Consider the following 14,447-nt stretch of genomic DNA (forward strand, 5'->3'; position numbering starts at 1 on the left):
GGCGCCGCTGCCCAGCCAGGGCCGCCCTCAGGCCGCCAGCGGGGCCGTGCTTCGCCCCGCTCTCACCAATCAGCGCGCCACAACCACGACTGACGGCACAGCCGGCCAATCGCAGCGAGGGGCGGGCTCTGCACACGGCACCGCCTCGCCCCGCGCTCTCAGGGCCCCCCGGGCTGGGCGAGGGCAAAGCCGCAGCTGAGGAACAGCCCTGGAACGGGCCCGGGCCCGGGCCGGCATCCAGCGCAAACACAAACAAACTTCTCCGCACCTCCCGACACGGCTTTCCCGGCCCTGCGCCTTCGCTGCCTCCGCCTCTGCGGCAAGCCCACGAGCCCCACTTCTCCTGCCCCTAATTAGCAGCATCAGTGCAGCGCTTGGATTTCCCCCAAAAAGGGAGAAAAAAGCCCTGGGGGTGAGTGGGGGAGGGGAGCAATTTCTGGCAGAAAACTCCAAAACCTGCGAGCAGGAGAATGAGAAGTCAAGGAAGAGCCTTGGATGCAGCTTTCCCCCAGGCCTCCCTCCTTCCAGCTGCACCTCCTCCCCCGGCAGGGCAGGAGACAGGGAATGGGGCCATGCTCAGTTCATCCCCCGTGCCTTCTCCCTCTGCTCAGGGACAGGAGTCGTTCCCCTGCTGCACCCTGCGCTCTCTCCCACCGGAGACTTGTCCAGGAACTTCTCTGAGCGGAGTCCATCCCCTGGGGCACAGCCCCCCTCCAAGTGCTGCAGCGGGAAAAACGCCAATCGCTTGTTTTTAGAATTTTTAAAAGCTTAATAAATAATAAAATGGTTATAAAAATAGTAATACAATTAGAGTAATAAATATTTAGAGTTAGGACAATTACAATACAATAAAATCAAAGAATTAAGGACACCTGGATGCTCTCGGGCACTTAAGCTAGGACAAGCATGTTTTGTGAACAAAGGAATAAATCTTAAAAACTATACACTGTGGTACTCTGAGCAAGGCCTGAAGAAATTAGCTTCTTCTGATAAGAAACCCATAAATTCCTCTTCTCTCGCAGATCTAGGTGGTCTGTGACTGTTATCTCAAAACGAGGATCTCATTCTTTTAAAAAAAAACCCACAAAGGTTGTTTCTATTTTAAGTACAAAACTACATTTCCCATTCTATTAAAATGTTAATACAGCACTCCTAATCAATAGAATACATATCATATTCAATTTAATATTTGCAAAAAGCCAATCATAAAAGATGCCTTTTTCACCGAGGACATCCCGAGGCTGCTGCAGGGACAGCGATGTCACCGCTGTGACATCACTGGGGACAGTGACATCATCGGGGACATTGCTGCTGTCACTTGTCCCCTCTCCCCTCCCCACACGGGATTTCAGACAAATGTGGGGAATTTTCTGGGAATTTTCATTGGAATTGTCCCAAATGCTGATGGCAATTCCTGGGGTGACGTCACTGGGGACACTTGGGGACACTCTGAGGACGCTCTGGGGACACTCATGGAGGTGGGGGCGGCTCAGGGGGCGAGTGACCCCCTCGGTGCCTTGCAGCAGAGGCAGCTTTCTGCTGTGGCTGCAGCAGAGCCGGGTTATGAATGACAATAGAATAATTGGCTTCTGCATTTCTGCATTGGCCTCTGCACGTTGTTATTGATCACAAGGACTTTGCTATGGTACTTGATATTGATAGTGGTTATTGATGATTCCTTGTAGCTGCTCGCTGGTACAATAAAATCGATCCGTTTATGTGTGCACCGTGTAACCAATTGAATGCTAGAGTAATAAATAGATATTATATCACAGGCCTTAAAATATTAAAAGTAGATAAGTATGAAATGGATCAATAATAAATATTGAAATAGAGACTATGCAGTGTTAAAATGCTTTTGTGAGTGACTCAGGTGTAAAACAATTCCGTTGTTTCTCCCATCTGCGGCCCGGCCTCTCCAGGTGATAACAGTGACACAAACCTGAGAAGAATTTATGAATTTACCAGGGGCTCTGAAACAACAGGATGGAACCAGGAGAAGAAATCAAATATATTGACTTGATCTGCAGAATGTCCTGCAGACAAGTCAGAGGTGAAAACCAAACAAGAGTTCCTGGAACATCCAAACCTGCCGGGAGTGTTTGAATAATGTCAAAACTCAGGAATGCGTTTGCAGCCCTGCAGTGGAACCGGATCCGGAGAACGAAGGGTTAAGTTAAGGGCGAGTTCTTTGGCCGAGCGCCAAAACCCTTTTTTATCCCTTTTTAAACTTTGTTTAATAATCCCTTAGTGAACTTTGTTTTTCACACCCGGCTGGGATTTGGGGGGGCCGGGGGGGTCCCCAGGCAGCCCCCGCTGCTGAGCACTGACCCCCCCTCACCGAGCACCGGGACCCCCCAAAAACCGCACCCGCACCCCCTTCAGTGCCCCCGACCCCCCTCGAGCACCGACCCCCCCCGAGCACCGGGCCCGGACCCCCCTTTGTGCCCCCCCACCCATCACGGGGGTTCCGCCCCCTCCCCTTTCACCCCCCCGGAGCCGCGGGACCCCCGGGAACAGCGCCAGGACTGGGGGGGCCCAGGGATGTGAGAAATGGATTCCTAAAGGATTCCCAAAACCTGGCAGAAAGCTCACACAGCCTTGGACATATCGGGGCAAACTCTGAGCTTTTATTGTGCCAGCGAGCGGCTGCAAGGAATTATCAATAATCAATATCAGTATTGAGCAGCAGAGCAAAATGCTCATGGTCAATAGGAACCTGCAAAAGCCAATAGAGAAATGCAAAAAATCCAATAGAGAAATGCAAAAGCCAACAGAGAAATTCAAAAAGCCAATAGAGAAATGCAAAAGCCAACAGAGAAATTCAAAAAGCCAACAGAGAAATGCAAAAGCCAATAGAGAAATGCAAAAGCATTAGAATGTTAGAAATGAGAAGCTTGACTCAGCCAATATATCAAGCAGCAATTCAATTCATTAATTTATTAATTAATATGGTAATGTATGAGCAAAGCCAGCGCTGGGTACAGCGGTGGGGGTTTTCCCCTCCAACTGCACACTGATTGCTGGGCCTGCTGGTATTCATTGATCATCTTCATGCATATTCATAAGCTTTCCTCAGCAGTTTCTATTTCCAATTTTTGATATCACAATTCTTTACTTCAGGATCGTCAATCTATGATGGTGATCTTTGGTTCCTTTCCAATTTCTGTACTCTATTGTGATCTCTTCCAGGTTTCAATATCCCGGGATGGACATCCCAGGATGTGTGTCCCACATGGTGGGGTCCATCTTCCTGATGTGGGCTCTATTTTCTAGGACCATTAATCCCTGATAGTGATGTCCAGCTTCCCTTTTCAAAATCATCAATCAGCGACATTGATGTCCATCTTCCTTCTCCAGGATATTTTCACTGTTTCGTGAGGAGCTTGGGACAGGTTCACTTCCCTCTTTTGAATTCTTTATACATTTATACATTCTTTTTTAATTCTTTATACATTCTAAAGTCTTAAAATCCTTAATACAGAGCAACATTCTAAAGTTATAATTCCAAGGTTCTTATTACAAAACAGCTTAAGACTTATAATTGTAAATCACAAACAAAAGTGGCTCCAAAGCCTTCTTCCATGCTTTCCTCGGCTGTTTATTAGAACTCATTTCTATAACTGTCCCATGGCCGTGTTCCACACATTTCACAATTACAGTTACACAGGTGACCTTGCTTTACCTGACACAAAACACAACTTTGTATTTCACAATCTGCCTTTTCCTTTTCCCTTCTCCCTGTGCCTAACTCTCCTTGTCCTTCCTGCCCCAGGCACTGAGCTGCGGACAGAGACCAGGGAGAACAAATCCCTGCCACAGAACCTCGTGGAAGAGGCCATTTGGAACGGCTCCACGGCGCAGGAATCCAACGGGGAGGAAAAGCCCCAGAGATCCCACACGAGGAGGGGCTGCAAACCCAGCCCGGGGAGCTGTGAGGAGCTAAAACCCTCCCTGTGCCGGGAAGGGTGTGGGGAAGGTGAGAAGAGCTTCAGGCAGAGCTCAGCCTATTCCTGGCGCCTCCAAAGACAGCGGTGCTGGATGCAGAGATCCGTGGGGATGCAGAGATCCCCCTGCAGATCCATGGGTGTAATATATGATTTAAAATAAATTCGTGCTCAAGACTAAAAAAATACAGTATCTTTTTAAATGGAATCAAGTGAAAGAACAATATACACAAGATGAATTCCTGTCTCAAAGGATGGTTATTCTGAAGGATTATTCCATCTAGAAGATAAGCATTGAACCCATAAGATGAATATTCCTCTCCAGAACAAGATATTCAAGATTACCGTCTAACAGGATTTCAGCAATCAGAGTATTCCGGGGAAAACTGTGCACAAGAAAAGAACATGCATTAATATGTGGAAAGGGGCAAGATCCATGAGAGGGAACAGGAAGACCCCCCAGGAATCCTGCTAGGTCTGAAAACAACACAAAAAACCCCTGCGGAATCATCACCTTGTGACCTGCCAGGGGCACGGAGCTGCAGAGCCTGAACCCAGCTCCGATCGCCTGGCTCGGCGCTGTTTTGATTGTGGCTTTTCCAATTTTTACTCGGATTTGATTTAATAAATTCCTCTAATACTTAAATTGGCTGATTCATTTATAACAATGGGGCTGCAGAGATCCCCCTGCAGATGCGTGGGGATGCAGAGATCCCCCTGCAGCCCCTGGAGGAGCCAGGCTGGAGCACGGGGATGCCTGAGAGGAGGCTGTGAGCCCGTGGGCAGAGGGGCCCCCGCTGGAGCAGCCTGTCCTGGAAGGACTGAGCCCGTGGCACAGTGACCCACGCTGCAGCACTTGGAGGGGGGCTGTGCCCCAGGGGATGGACTCCGCTCGGAGAAGTTCCTGGACAAGTCTCCGGTGGGAGAGAGCGCAGGGTGCAGCAGGGGAACGACTCCTGTCCCTGAGCAGAGGGAGAAGGCACGGGGGATGAACTGAGCATGGCCCCATTCCCTGTCTGCTGCCCTGCCGGGGGAGGAGGTGCAGCTGGAAGGAGGGAGGCCTGGGGGAAAGCTGCATCCAAGGCTCTTCCTTGACTTCTCATTCTCCTGCTCGCAGGTTTTTGAGTTTTCTGCCAGAAATCTCTGCCCTGCCCCACTCACCCCCAGGGCTTTGGGTGGTTTTCCCTTTTTGGGGGAAATCCAAGTGCTGCACTGATGCTGCTAATTAGGGGCAGGAGAAGTGGGGCTCGTGGGCTTGCCGCAGAGGCGGAGGCAGCGAAGGCGCAGGGCCGGGAAAGCCGTGTCGGGAGGTGCGGAGAAGTTTGTTTGTGTTTGCGCTGGATGCCGGCCCGGGCCCGGGCCCGTTCCAGGGCTGTTCCTCAGCTGCGGCTTTGCCCTCGCCCAGCCCGGGGGGCCCTGAGAGCGCGGGGCGAGGCGGTGCCGTGTGCAGAGCCCGCCCCTCGCTGCGATTGGCCGGCTGTGCCGTCAGTCGTGGTTGTGGCGCGCTGATTGGTGAGAGCGGGGCGAAGCACGGCCCCGCTGGCGGCCTGAGGGCGGCCCTGGCTGGGCAGCGGCGCCATTGGCGGAGCGTCTGTGCGGGCCCGGGAGCGGCGGCAGCGGCCGGAGGCCGGGGAGGCGGCATTGGCGGAGCTGGGAGGCGGCCCCGGCGCAGGTGGGAGCCGCGCTGGGTTCTGCGGGGGCTCGGGGCTCGCTGCGGGCGGAGGGGGCGGCAGGGGGCTGCGGCGGCTTGCTTGTGCCGTGTCCGGCCCGTGGTGGCCCTGGGCCGAGGGCGCTGCGGGAGCGGCTGCCCGCGCTCTCCTTCCCGCCGCTGCCTGGGCAGGAGCCGCTGCCGGAGCAGCGCTGCCTCGTCCCGCTTGCTGTGGGTGGGACAGAGGTGGCTGCCCCGTCGCCGGGAGCGTGCGGGGAAATTCACGTCGCCGGAGGCTTCTGTGTCCAGAGGAGACCGAGGAGTCCTGTCAAAGTGACTTTATTGCTGGGCAGAGGGAGAGGCCGTGGGGCATTTGCCGTGCGCTCTCTGCCCTTGCTGTAGTACGCAGCCTCCTTTTTATGCTCATTTTCCCGGCCGCATCTCCCTCTGCCTTTGCCCGCTGCCTGAGGGACTCGGGAGGTTCCGACTTGCCGATGCGCCTGCTGCCTGTCCTCGTTAATGTGCACCCTCCTTGTGTATAACAGCCGATATTCGTGGCTCTGTGAAGTCCTTGTTCTTCTGGAAGTTGAGGAATTTAGCGGGACTTTGAGCAGCAGTCTGGGTCAATTTGTAACATTTATTGGAACTGATGGTTTCTCCCGTTACTTCTTTATCTACAAGTGCCTGGCCCTGTCTCCAGGCAGATTCACTCATTGACTCTGTTTTGTTCTTCCCGGGTCCCCTTTGGTTGTAGGATTTGTTCTGGTGGCCCTTCATCTTTTTCCCCATTTTTGGGCGCTCCCTCCAGCCGGAGCTGCATCAATTGACCGCTTTTTTTCTGATTACATCATCAAATACTTGAATTCCGACTGATTTCCCTGAACTTGTTAGAGCAAAAACCCCAGTGCTCTGATGCTCCCTGTATAGCATAGACAGTGACAGCACATGTTGGAGTGGGCAGAGGGATGATCCCCCCCCTTATTTTAGTGAAGTTTTGACGACATTCTCCATTTGCTGTTTCCCTTTGCAGCTTCACCCATTTCTGTTGCAGAGTCAGAGATCCTGACCATGGGCTCTGCCTTCAGCTGTGCCAATTGCATCTGTGCAAGCAGGCAGAGCTTGGGGTGAGGGGCAGAGGGAATCAGCCCAATTCCTGCCCCAGGCAAGAAGAGCCGGGTACATTGTCCGCACTTTGCCCCAGCAGTGTTAATTTGCATTTCTAAAGCTCCTCTGCTGGCTGCCTGGAATGCAGCTTCTCTCCCAGAGCAGCCTTCAGCAGCCTCACATGTGGCCCCCCCCCACAACCTGCTGCTTTTTTTTTTTTTTATTTTCGTACAAATCATCTATTTACTGTTTCTGAGTTAAAAGGTCACCTTTAAATCTCTTCTCGTTTTGCAAAATGCAGCCTAAAGGTGAACGTCGACAAACCCAGAGCAAAATTTTGGTATCTCTCACACAAACATACACAAAAAAAATTCCGAGGCAATTAAGTTTTTTCTAGTTGTCCTCGGAGTAAAAAATTCATTCTCCCATCCGTGACCCAAACCTAACTGGCAATATAGAAGTAGGATTATTACAAAAAATACTCGAATGCTATAAACTTTGCACTGAAACTGTAGGAAAAGGAAAAACTCCACCAATATGTTTAGTGTTAGAGTCAAGGCATTTTTGATTCTGGCCAGGATGTGCAACAGAAATCATTCCATCCCCACATAGCCCGGCTGTGCAGAGAAAATCCTTCCGTGACACGTGGGTTTTACTAGATTTCCCCAAACTTGATACGGTCTGAACCAATCTAAACCCATTGGTTTAATGTTCTATAGTTTCAAGTCGTGCAGTTTTTAGTATTTGTGTTCCTATTGGACCCGGATTTGTTTGCTTCTGATGTTAATTAGGTGGGAACTGCTGGATTTCCTTCTCAGCCTTTTGCAGAGCAGGTGTCTCCAGCTGTGCCGGGGGCAGTGTCTGGGGTAGGTGTTGGTTGCTGTTTGCTGCTGGGCGTTGCTGTTTTGCTGCTGGTCGTTATCTTTGTGGGTATCTTTTGGGCCATTCCCAGAGTGTTGAGCTGTTCAACTCATCTCCATGGAGTGGTGGGACATCCCTTAAAAAAACCTTGAACCTTTCATTGCCCGAGGCCAAGGCAAAGCAAGCCTGAGTAGAGAAATCAAATGTTGAAAAGGTTGAAGTCGATGCCCTGGTGTATTTTCCATGGATGCAATGGCAGGCAGCGCAGTGTGTGAGTGTAAGTGAGAGGCAGAGTGGAATTGTGCCGTTGTGTTCCCCAGCAGCTGCGGCAGTGCAGGCACAGAAAGCACTGAAGCTGCAGCAGTGGCAGCAAGGATTGGCCCCGGTGTCTGGAGATGCCAAAGGAGGGTGGGCAGGCGGAGGATTTGAGCAGAGGATGTGTGGGCAGGCCCAGGGGCTTGCCCCGCTGTGGAGGCCTGGCTGCTGCTGCGCTGCCTTCAGTGCAGGCTCAGTGGGGGCCTCCCATCCTCCTGCTGCAGGCGGGAAGTGCAAATCTCCGGGGCTTCAGAGCCCTGGAGCCGAGGCTGAGGGGTCCCCCCGTGTTCAGCTGTGCTGGCGGCTGTTTCTGGCCTCAGGGCCACTTGGCACGGGCCACGCCACTTGGCCAGCAGTGGTGCTGCTTTGCAGTCCTTAGGCAGGGCCCGATGTCCTGCTTGGATGTTGGCAACAGCAAAGTGCCAAGGCAGGCTCTGTGCCAGCCCAGCTTCCTGTGGCAGAGATTTCACAAGAGACAGGATTCTGGCCACAGACTGCTTTAGATGTCCATCCCTTATCTCCAGCCTGCACTAGGTGGAGAATTAGCAGGGTAAGGAATTGCCAGGATGAATTGCAAGGGAGACAATTGAATATCGGCCCTGGGTCTGGCTCTTCTTCTTGCCACAGCCAATGGCAAAAGCTGTACCTATGGCATCTTGGTTTCTCTCCCCAGCTTCCAAAGGTGTCTCTTTAGTTCCCCGTTCATTCTTTCTACCCAGCCTGGGCTCTGGGGGTGCCAGGGGTTATGGAGGTCCCATTGTATTCCTAATGCTGCCATAACCCCCTGGAGGATCTTTCCTGTAAAATGAGTTCTGCTGTCTGATTCTCTTGCTTCCACAATGCCTTTTATTGGAATTATTTCTTTTAGAAATACCTTAAAAAGTGATCTAATGGTTGCTGAAGCAGTCAGAATTGCTTTTGCCCCCCTTTTAGCTGACATGGTGTCACCAGAAGATATTGAAGCCTTCCTGCTCAGGGCATTTCAGTGCCAGGCTCTTACAATAAGGGGCAATAAAAGCAAACAACTACGGAGTCCGGGTGCCTGGCACTCCACCAAATAGCACACCTTGCTGACACAGGATTACCCCTTAAAGCAATAGCCTATTGCATATTCATAGAGCTCATACATGATTCAAACATTCCCTTCAAACCAGGGTGTTTCTGCTTAATTTTAGCTTCCCCCCCATCTTGTAAATCAGCATTGGTTCCTCGAAGTCTGAGCTTTTCCGAAAAGGAGGCAATAATTCTTCTCTGGGGATCTATATGTACCACACTATTTAAAAGAAATTAATACAGCACTATTTAAAAGAGATGACTGCAGCATAACTTTAAACATAACACATATAGTATTCATTTTAATATTTGCAAGGAGCCAATCATATAATATGCATTTTTCACACTTCCCTCCCTTGGAATAGGGTGTTGCTTCTAGACATCATTTGTCCTGTTGCTTCAAAGTACTTTGAAGAGGCTCCATATCTGAGTTTCCACATTTCCCTGAGGCTACCCACACCTCTGGGTTCACTTCAGCACAGGCCTGGCCAGACATTTGACACAAAGGTACAACAGAACTAGCCTCTGTATCACCTTTTACAATATTAATTTGCATTCCCAGTTTAGTGATCAAATCCCCTCCCTGTAAACTATAATCACAATGAGAGCAAATAAAAACTTGCATTTCAAACCCTTCCCCATATCTGCTAAGAGTGGTTGAATCAAGCCACTCCTCTTTCCCACTTCTCCCCTGAATAATCCAAGACATGTTTAGCATTTTCCCCCCTTAAGGGCTAAGATTGAGAGTGGATGGAGAGGCCCCTGTGTCCATCAGGAGAGGCCTCCTCTCGATGCAGACCCAGCCTGAATGTTCTCCAGGGCTCCAGTGTGGAGGGTCCCTGGTGTGATGGGAGCTGTGACACCCCTGACAATCCATGTCCATCCAGGGGTGGATTTGCTCCTCCTGAGGGTGCTGCTGTCTCTGTTTCCAGTGTTCCTGTGCCCTGCAGCTGGAGCCCTGACTCCTTGCCAGGGGCTGTTTGGGTGGGCTCTCCCCTGCCCAGGAGGGCAATGCCTCTGCCAGGTGCTTGTGGCCGACCCCATCCCCTGGGTGCTGGGGCCCCCTTGGGCGCTGGGGTTGATCCCTGAGGGGCTGTAGGAACTGTGCCATGGCCTTTGCCTTCAGCTTGGCCTTTGGCTCATCCCTCCTTGCATTCAGCTGCTGTGCCTTTGTGCCCAAGTGCTCCAGGGCCTCCTTCTGCCACTCCTGCAGCCCCGCTCAGTGCCTGTGGGTGCTCATCCTCTGAGAGCTGCTGAGCTTTCTGCAAAATCTTTCCTTTCTCCAGCGACCCATACAAATGGTTAATAGAAAATCCTGCTCCTTGCATGTACACTCTGCATTTCCCAGCTGTTCCTTTGTTTTCCTGCTTGTGCTCAGGGTCCCCTCCAGAGCCCGTATGGCAGAGCCGGTCCCTGTCCTGCCGCAGTGTCCAAAGGCGGCCCCCCCGGCGGGCAGGGCCGGCAGCTCCCCGGGGCCGGGCAGCGGCCGGGGCGTCCCGCAGCCTCCTGGGGGCCGGGGGCCAGTGCCGGCCCTGCCCGGGGCTGGTGGGGTCAGGCAGCGCCCGGCGCTGAGCCCCGGCTGCCCCACAGCCCCGGCCCGGCCCCGCAGCTCCCCACAGGCCCCCAGCCTGTGCTCCCGGTCCCGCAGCTCTGCGCCCGGTGCTGCCGCTGCCCACCGCAGAGAAACCCCCTGACATCCTGACCTCCTTCTTTTCCTGTCCTGGATACTGGGGATGGAGAGGATCTGGATCAGCTGGCAAATTCTGAGCATAAAAGAGTACTGAAAAACATCTCAGTGCTCTGTATTTTTCTCTTCCCCCTCTTTTCCATCATCCTTTTTCTTGCCACATTGATCCCTCCTGCTGCTTCTTGCCTTCCCCATATTGCTGCACACTCCCCTTCACCCGATCCCTTCCCAGCACACCAACACCATCCATGCTCTGTTGTCCAAATCCCTTCTCCACTTCCCTTATTGCCCCCTGGGTGTCCATGTCCTTAATTACCTGTGGGGGAATGTGCAAACAACCTCAACATTCTCTCAAGGGACCCTTCAGAGACATTTTGGGCTCATCATCCCTTTGGCCAGGACCCTCCCTGGCTTTCCCTTTTCTGCCCTCCCTGGGTGCCCTGCCATGTTCACTCCCCGAAGATCCCAGTGCACTCACGGATGAGATTTTCAGTGCTCTCTCCCTGCTGCCTCCTCACAGACCCCCCTGATGTGTCACTCGTCTGTCTCCTGGTCACTGCCGGGTCCCCAATCAATCCCCGGTGCCGCCGCCAGCCAAGGGAGCCGATCACCCAAAGTGGGTGAGGCACCTTCAGCTGCACTCCCTGCCCGCCGCTGCGGACGGTGGAAGGAATTCCGGATGAGCCCCAGGGTGTGTGGAAAAATTGACATCAGCAGAGGTTTCTGTCCAGAAAGCAGACAGAGGAGTCCTGTAAAAGTAATTTCATTCCTAAAAATGGGAGAGGCCATGGGACATTGCCCCTGGGATCTCTCCCATTGTGGGAGGACACAGCCTCCTTTTCATGCTAATTCTCCTGGCCACATCTCCCTCTCCCTTTCCCCACTGGCTGAAGTACTTGAGAGCTACAGACTTCCCAATCCACCTACTTCATAGCCCCTTCATATGCACCCCACTATTGTATAGCAAACGATATTCATGGCTGTGTTAAGGCTTTGTTGTTCTTCTGGAAGTTCATGGATTGAGCAGGACCTTGGCTGAGCAGCAGTCTGTGTCATCAATTGATACCATTTTCTGAAACCGATGGCTTCTCCTGTCACTTCCTTATGTACAGGTCCCTGGCCCTATCTCCGAGCAGATTGACAGCATCTGTTTGTCAAGACACTTTCCTCTTGTTCCTTTCATGGGGGTGCCCCGTTTGCGGGAGATCCCCCCTGGAGCAGGGTGTCCCCTCTTTGCTGCAGCCCCAGCCCTCAGGCAGAGCTCAGCCAATCAGAGCGCACGGCGCTGATGACTCACCAGTTGCCAGGCAGACTCGCAGCTCCCAGCCTTCCCCACCTGGACCCCACCTGCGCCCCCCCCTCGGCCCCAGCGACCCCGCGAGGGGAATTTGGGGAGGTGGGAGTGGGGCAGCGCCAAGGCCGGGCCCCCCCGCGCTGTCCTGGCGGGAGCGGCTGCAGTGGGGACCGAGTGCGGGCGGAGGCGGCCGAGAGCCCAGCGCTGCCCCAGCCCGACCTGCCCCAGCTCCATCCCTGCCCCTGCACTGGGTTGCTGTGGGTTTGGGGGGAAGAGGGAGCCGGCAGTGGGTGCTGGGCCTGGGGGCAGGAGGAGAAGGGAAGGAGAAGCAGGGTTGAGGAAGAAAATGGTCAAACGATGCACGTGGCAGGACAAGGTGGGATTGTGCAGGAGAAGGAGGAATAGCAGGAGGAAGAGGAGTGGGAAGAAGAGCAGAGACACAGGAGGAGGAGGAGGAGGAGCAGAAACAGGAAGCAGCACAAGGTTGTACCCCTCCCTGTATCTGCAGCCTCCCCCCAGCCCCAGGAGCTCTGCTCCCCCGACGTGCAGCCGGTGACTGTGGAGGGGGATCCATGATTTTCACAGGGGTGAATTTTGGTGTTTCTGAGCTTTCTTTGGCTAAATGTTGGTGCTTTGTTTTTATGTGGCAGCTGAATCTTTATCTTTTGGAGGAGGTTTTTGCTGACTTGTGACGTCTGGGGAGTTTTTGATCTGTGTCTTGAAGTTTGCAGATTTCTGGGCTGAATCTTGGTGTTTTGGAGGTTCTTCCAGGCACAAGATTCCCAATGAGTTCCTGAGATGAACTTGGGCAAGGAGGAACCTCCAGTCCAAGGTGCTCTCCTCTTGTTTTTTCCCCAAACCAGGATTTGTCGTTGCCAGGGCGTGGCTGGATGGAGGAGGAGGAAAAGCCCCAGAGATCCTGCAGGAGGAGTGGCTGCAAACCCAGCCCAGGGAGCTGCGGGGAGGAAAGAGCCCCCCTGAGCCAGGAAGGCGGCCGGAGATCCAGCCGGAGCTCGGAGCTGGTGGAGAAGGCTCATGGCAGGGAGAAGCCACACAAGTGCTTGGAATGTGGGCAGGGTTTCAGCCAGAGCTCCAAGCTGATCCGGCACCAGAGGATCCACACTGGGGAACGTCCCTACGAGTGTGGGGAGTGTGGGCAGGGCTTCAGCCGGGGCTGCAGCCTGACCCGGCACCAGAGGATCCACACTGGGGAACGGCCCTACGAGTGCTTGGAATGTGGGAAGAGCTTCAGAGACAGGTTCAAACTGATCCGGCACCAGAGGATCCACACTGGGGAACGGCCCTATGAGTGTGAGGAGTGTGGGAAGAGCTTCAGAGACAGCCCCAGCCTGATCCAGCACCAGAGGATCCACACTGGGGAACGGCCCTATGAGTGTGGGGAGTGTGGGAAGGGTTTCAGAGACAGTTCCAACCTCTTTGAGCACCAGGTGATCCACACCGGGGAACGGCCCTACGAGTGCTTGGAATGTGGGAAGAGCTTTGGGTGGAGCTCTGCCCTGAGAATACACCAGCGCATCCACACTGGGGAGAGGCCCTACGAGTGTGGGGAGTGTGGGAAGAGCTTTGTGCAGAGCTCTGCCCTGAGAAAACACCAGCACATCCACACTGGGGAACGGCCCTATGAGTGTCCCCAGTGTGGGAAGAGGTTTCAGAGCAGCTCCAATCTCCTCCTACACGAGCGGATTCACACAGAGGAGAGGCCCTTCCGCTGCCCCGACTGCGGGAAGGGCTTCAAGCACAACTCCAGCCTCACCAAGCACCAGCGCATCCACACCGGGGAGAGGCCCTACGAGTGTGGGGAGTGTGGGAAGAGCTTCTCCAGGAGCTCAACATTGAAGAAACACCAACAGAGGCACCACTAAGGGGAGCCCTGTGAGTGCCCCGAGTGAGGGAAGGGCTTCGAGTGAGGGAGGAGAGTGAGGGAAGAGCTTCATGTGCTGCTCCAGCTCCATCCCCCATGGGAGGCTCCGGGCTGGATGATCCCCAGTGACCCCCGTTGGGCAGAGCCCTGGTGCCCCCGTATGGGGAATAAAACAGAGAGTAAAACAATGGAGCCGGCAAAGGGGCCCGATATCTGAGGCCTGACTGAGCAGAAACTGTGGGAGACACAGACACAGTTTAAGTCTCCCTGGGCAAGAAGTGACCAAGCATCCTGATGTGAGACTTTGTGATAAGATAATGTTCCCAGGTGACGGGATGTCATGAAGAATGTGTAACCAATGGAAATTGTTAGCAAACATCGAGCCCTATAAGCACCACACAAGTAAAACCCTGTATAAACACACCTGGTACCCTCAATAAAATTGGCTTCTGGTCTGAGCTCGGCTGTCCCCGTCTCTCCATCGTGGGTAACCCCTGTTGTGGGTGATCCCCGTTGGGTGGGGGGAAGGTGTTGGAGGGAGTTCTTTCCCTTCTCCTTGTGCTGCTGTGGTTTGGTTGGTGATAAATCCCCTCCGTGTGCCCGGGCTGGCTCTGTTGTCCCCGTGCCGGTGCTCGGGGCGGGATCTCTCCCGTTGC

The 14,447-nt window shown here is 53.6% G+C and overlaps 1 protein-coding gene across 2 annotated transcripts; it reads left to right on the forward strand.

Annotated features, from left to right (window-relative positions):
* The first annotated feature begins 5,536 nt into the window (after window positions 1-5,536).
* Window positions 5,537-14,374, forward strand: LOC128801767 (zinc finger protein 239-like). 2 transcript variants are annotated; one of them, XM_053967892.1, is made up of 2 exons: window positions 5,537-5,619; window positions 12,789-14,374. In XM_053967892.1, exon 2 carries the CDS (start codon window positions 12,800-12,802, stop codon window positions 13,790-13,792), a length of 993 nt encoding a protein of 330 aa, XP_053823867.1. In that variant the 5' UTR covers window positions 5,537-5,619; window positions 12,789-12,799; the 3' UTR covers window positions 13,793-14,374. The 2 variants fall into 2 exon arrangements, with proteins under 2 accessions (XP_053823867.1, XP_053823866.1); XM_053967891.1 differs by having other exon boundaries at window positions 5,547-5,619; window positions 12,773-14,373.
* Window positions 14,375-14,447: the final 73 nt, after the last annotated feature.

The sequence above is a fragment of the Vidua chalybeata genome, chromosome 31 (genome assembly GCF_026979565.1).
Source record: "Vidua chalybeata isolate OUT-0048 chromosome 31, bVidCha1 merged haplotype, whole genome shotgun sequence".
Classification (NCBI taxonomy): Eukaryota; Metazoa; Chordata; class Aves; order Passeriformes; family Viduidae; genus Vidua; species Vidua chalybeata.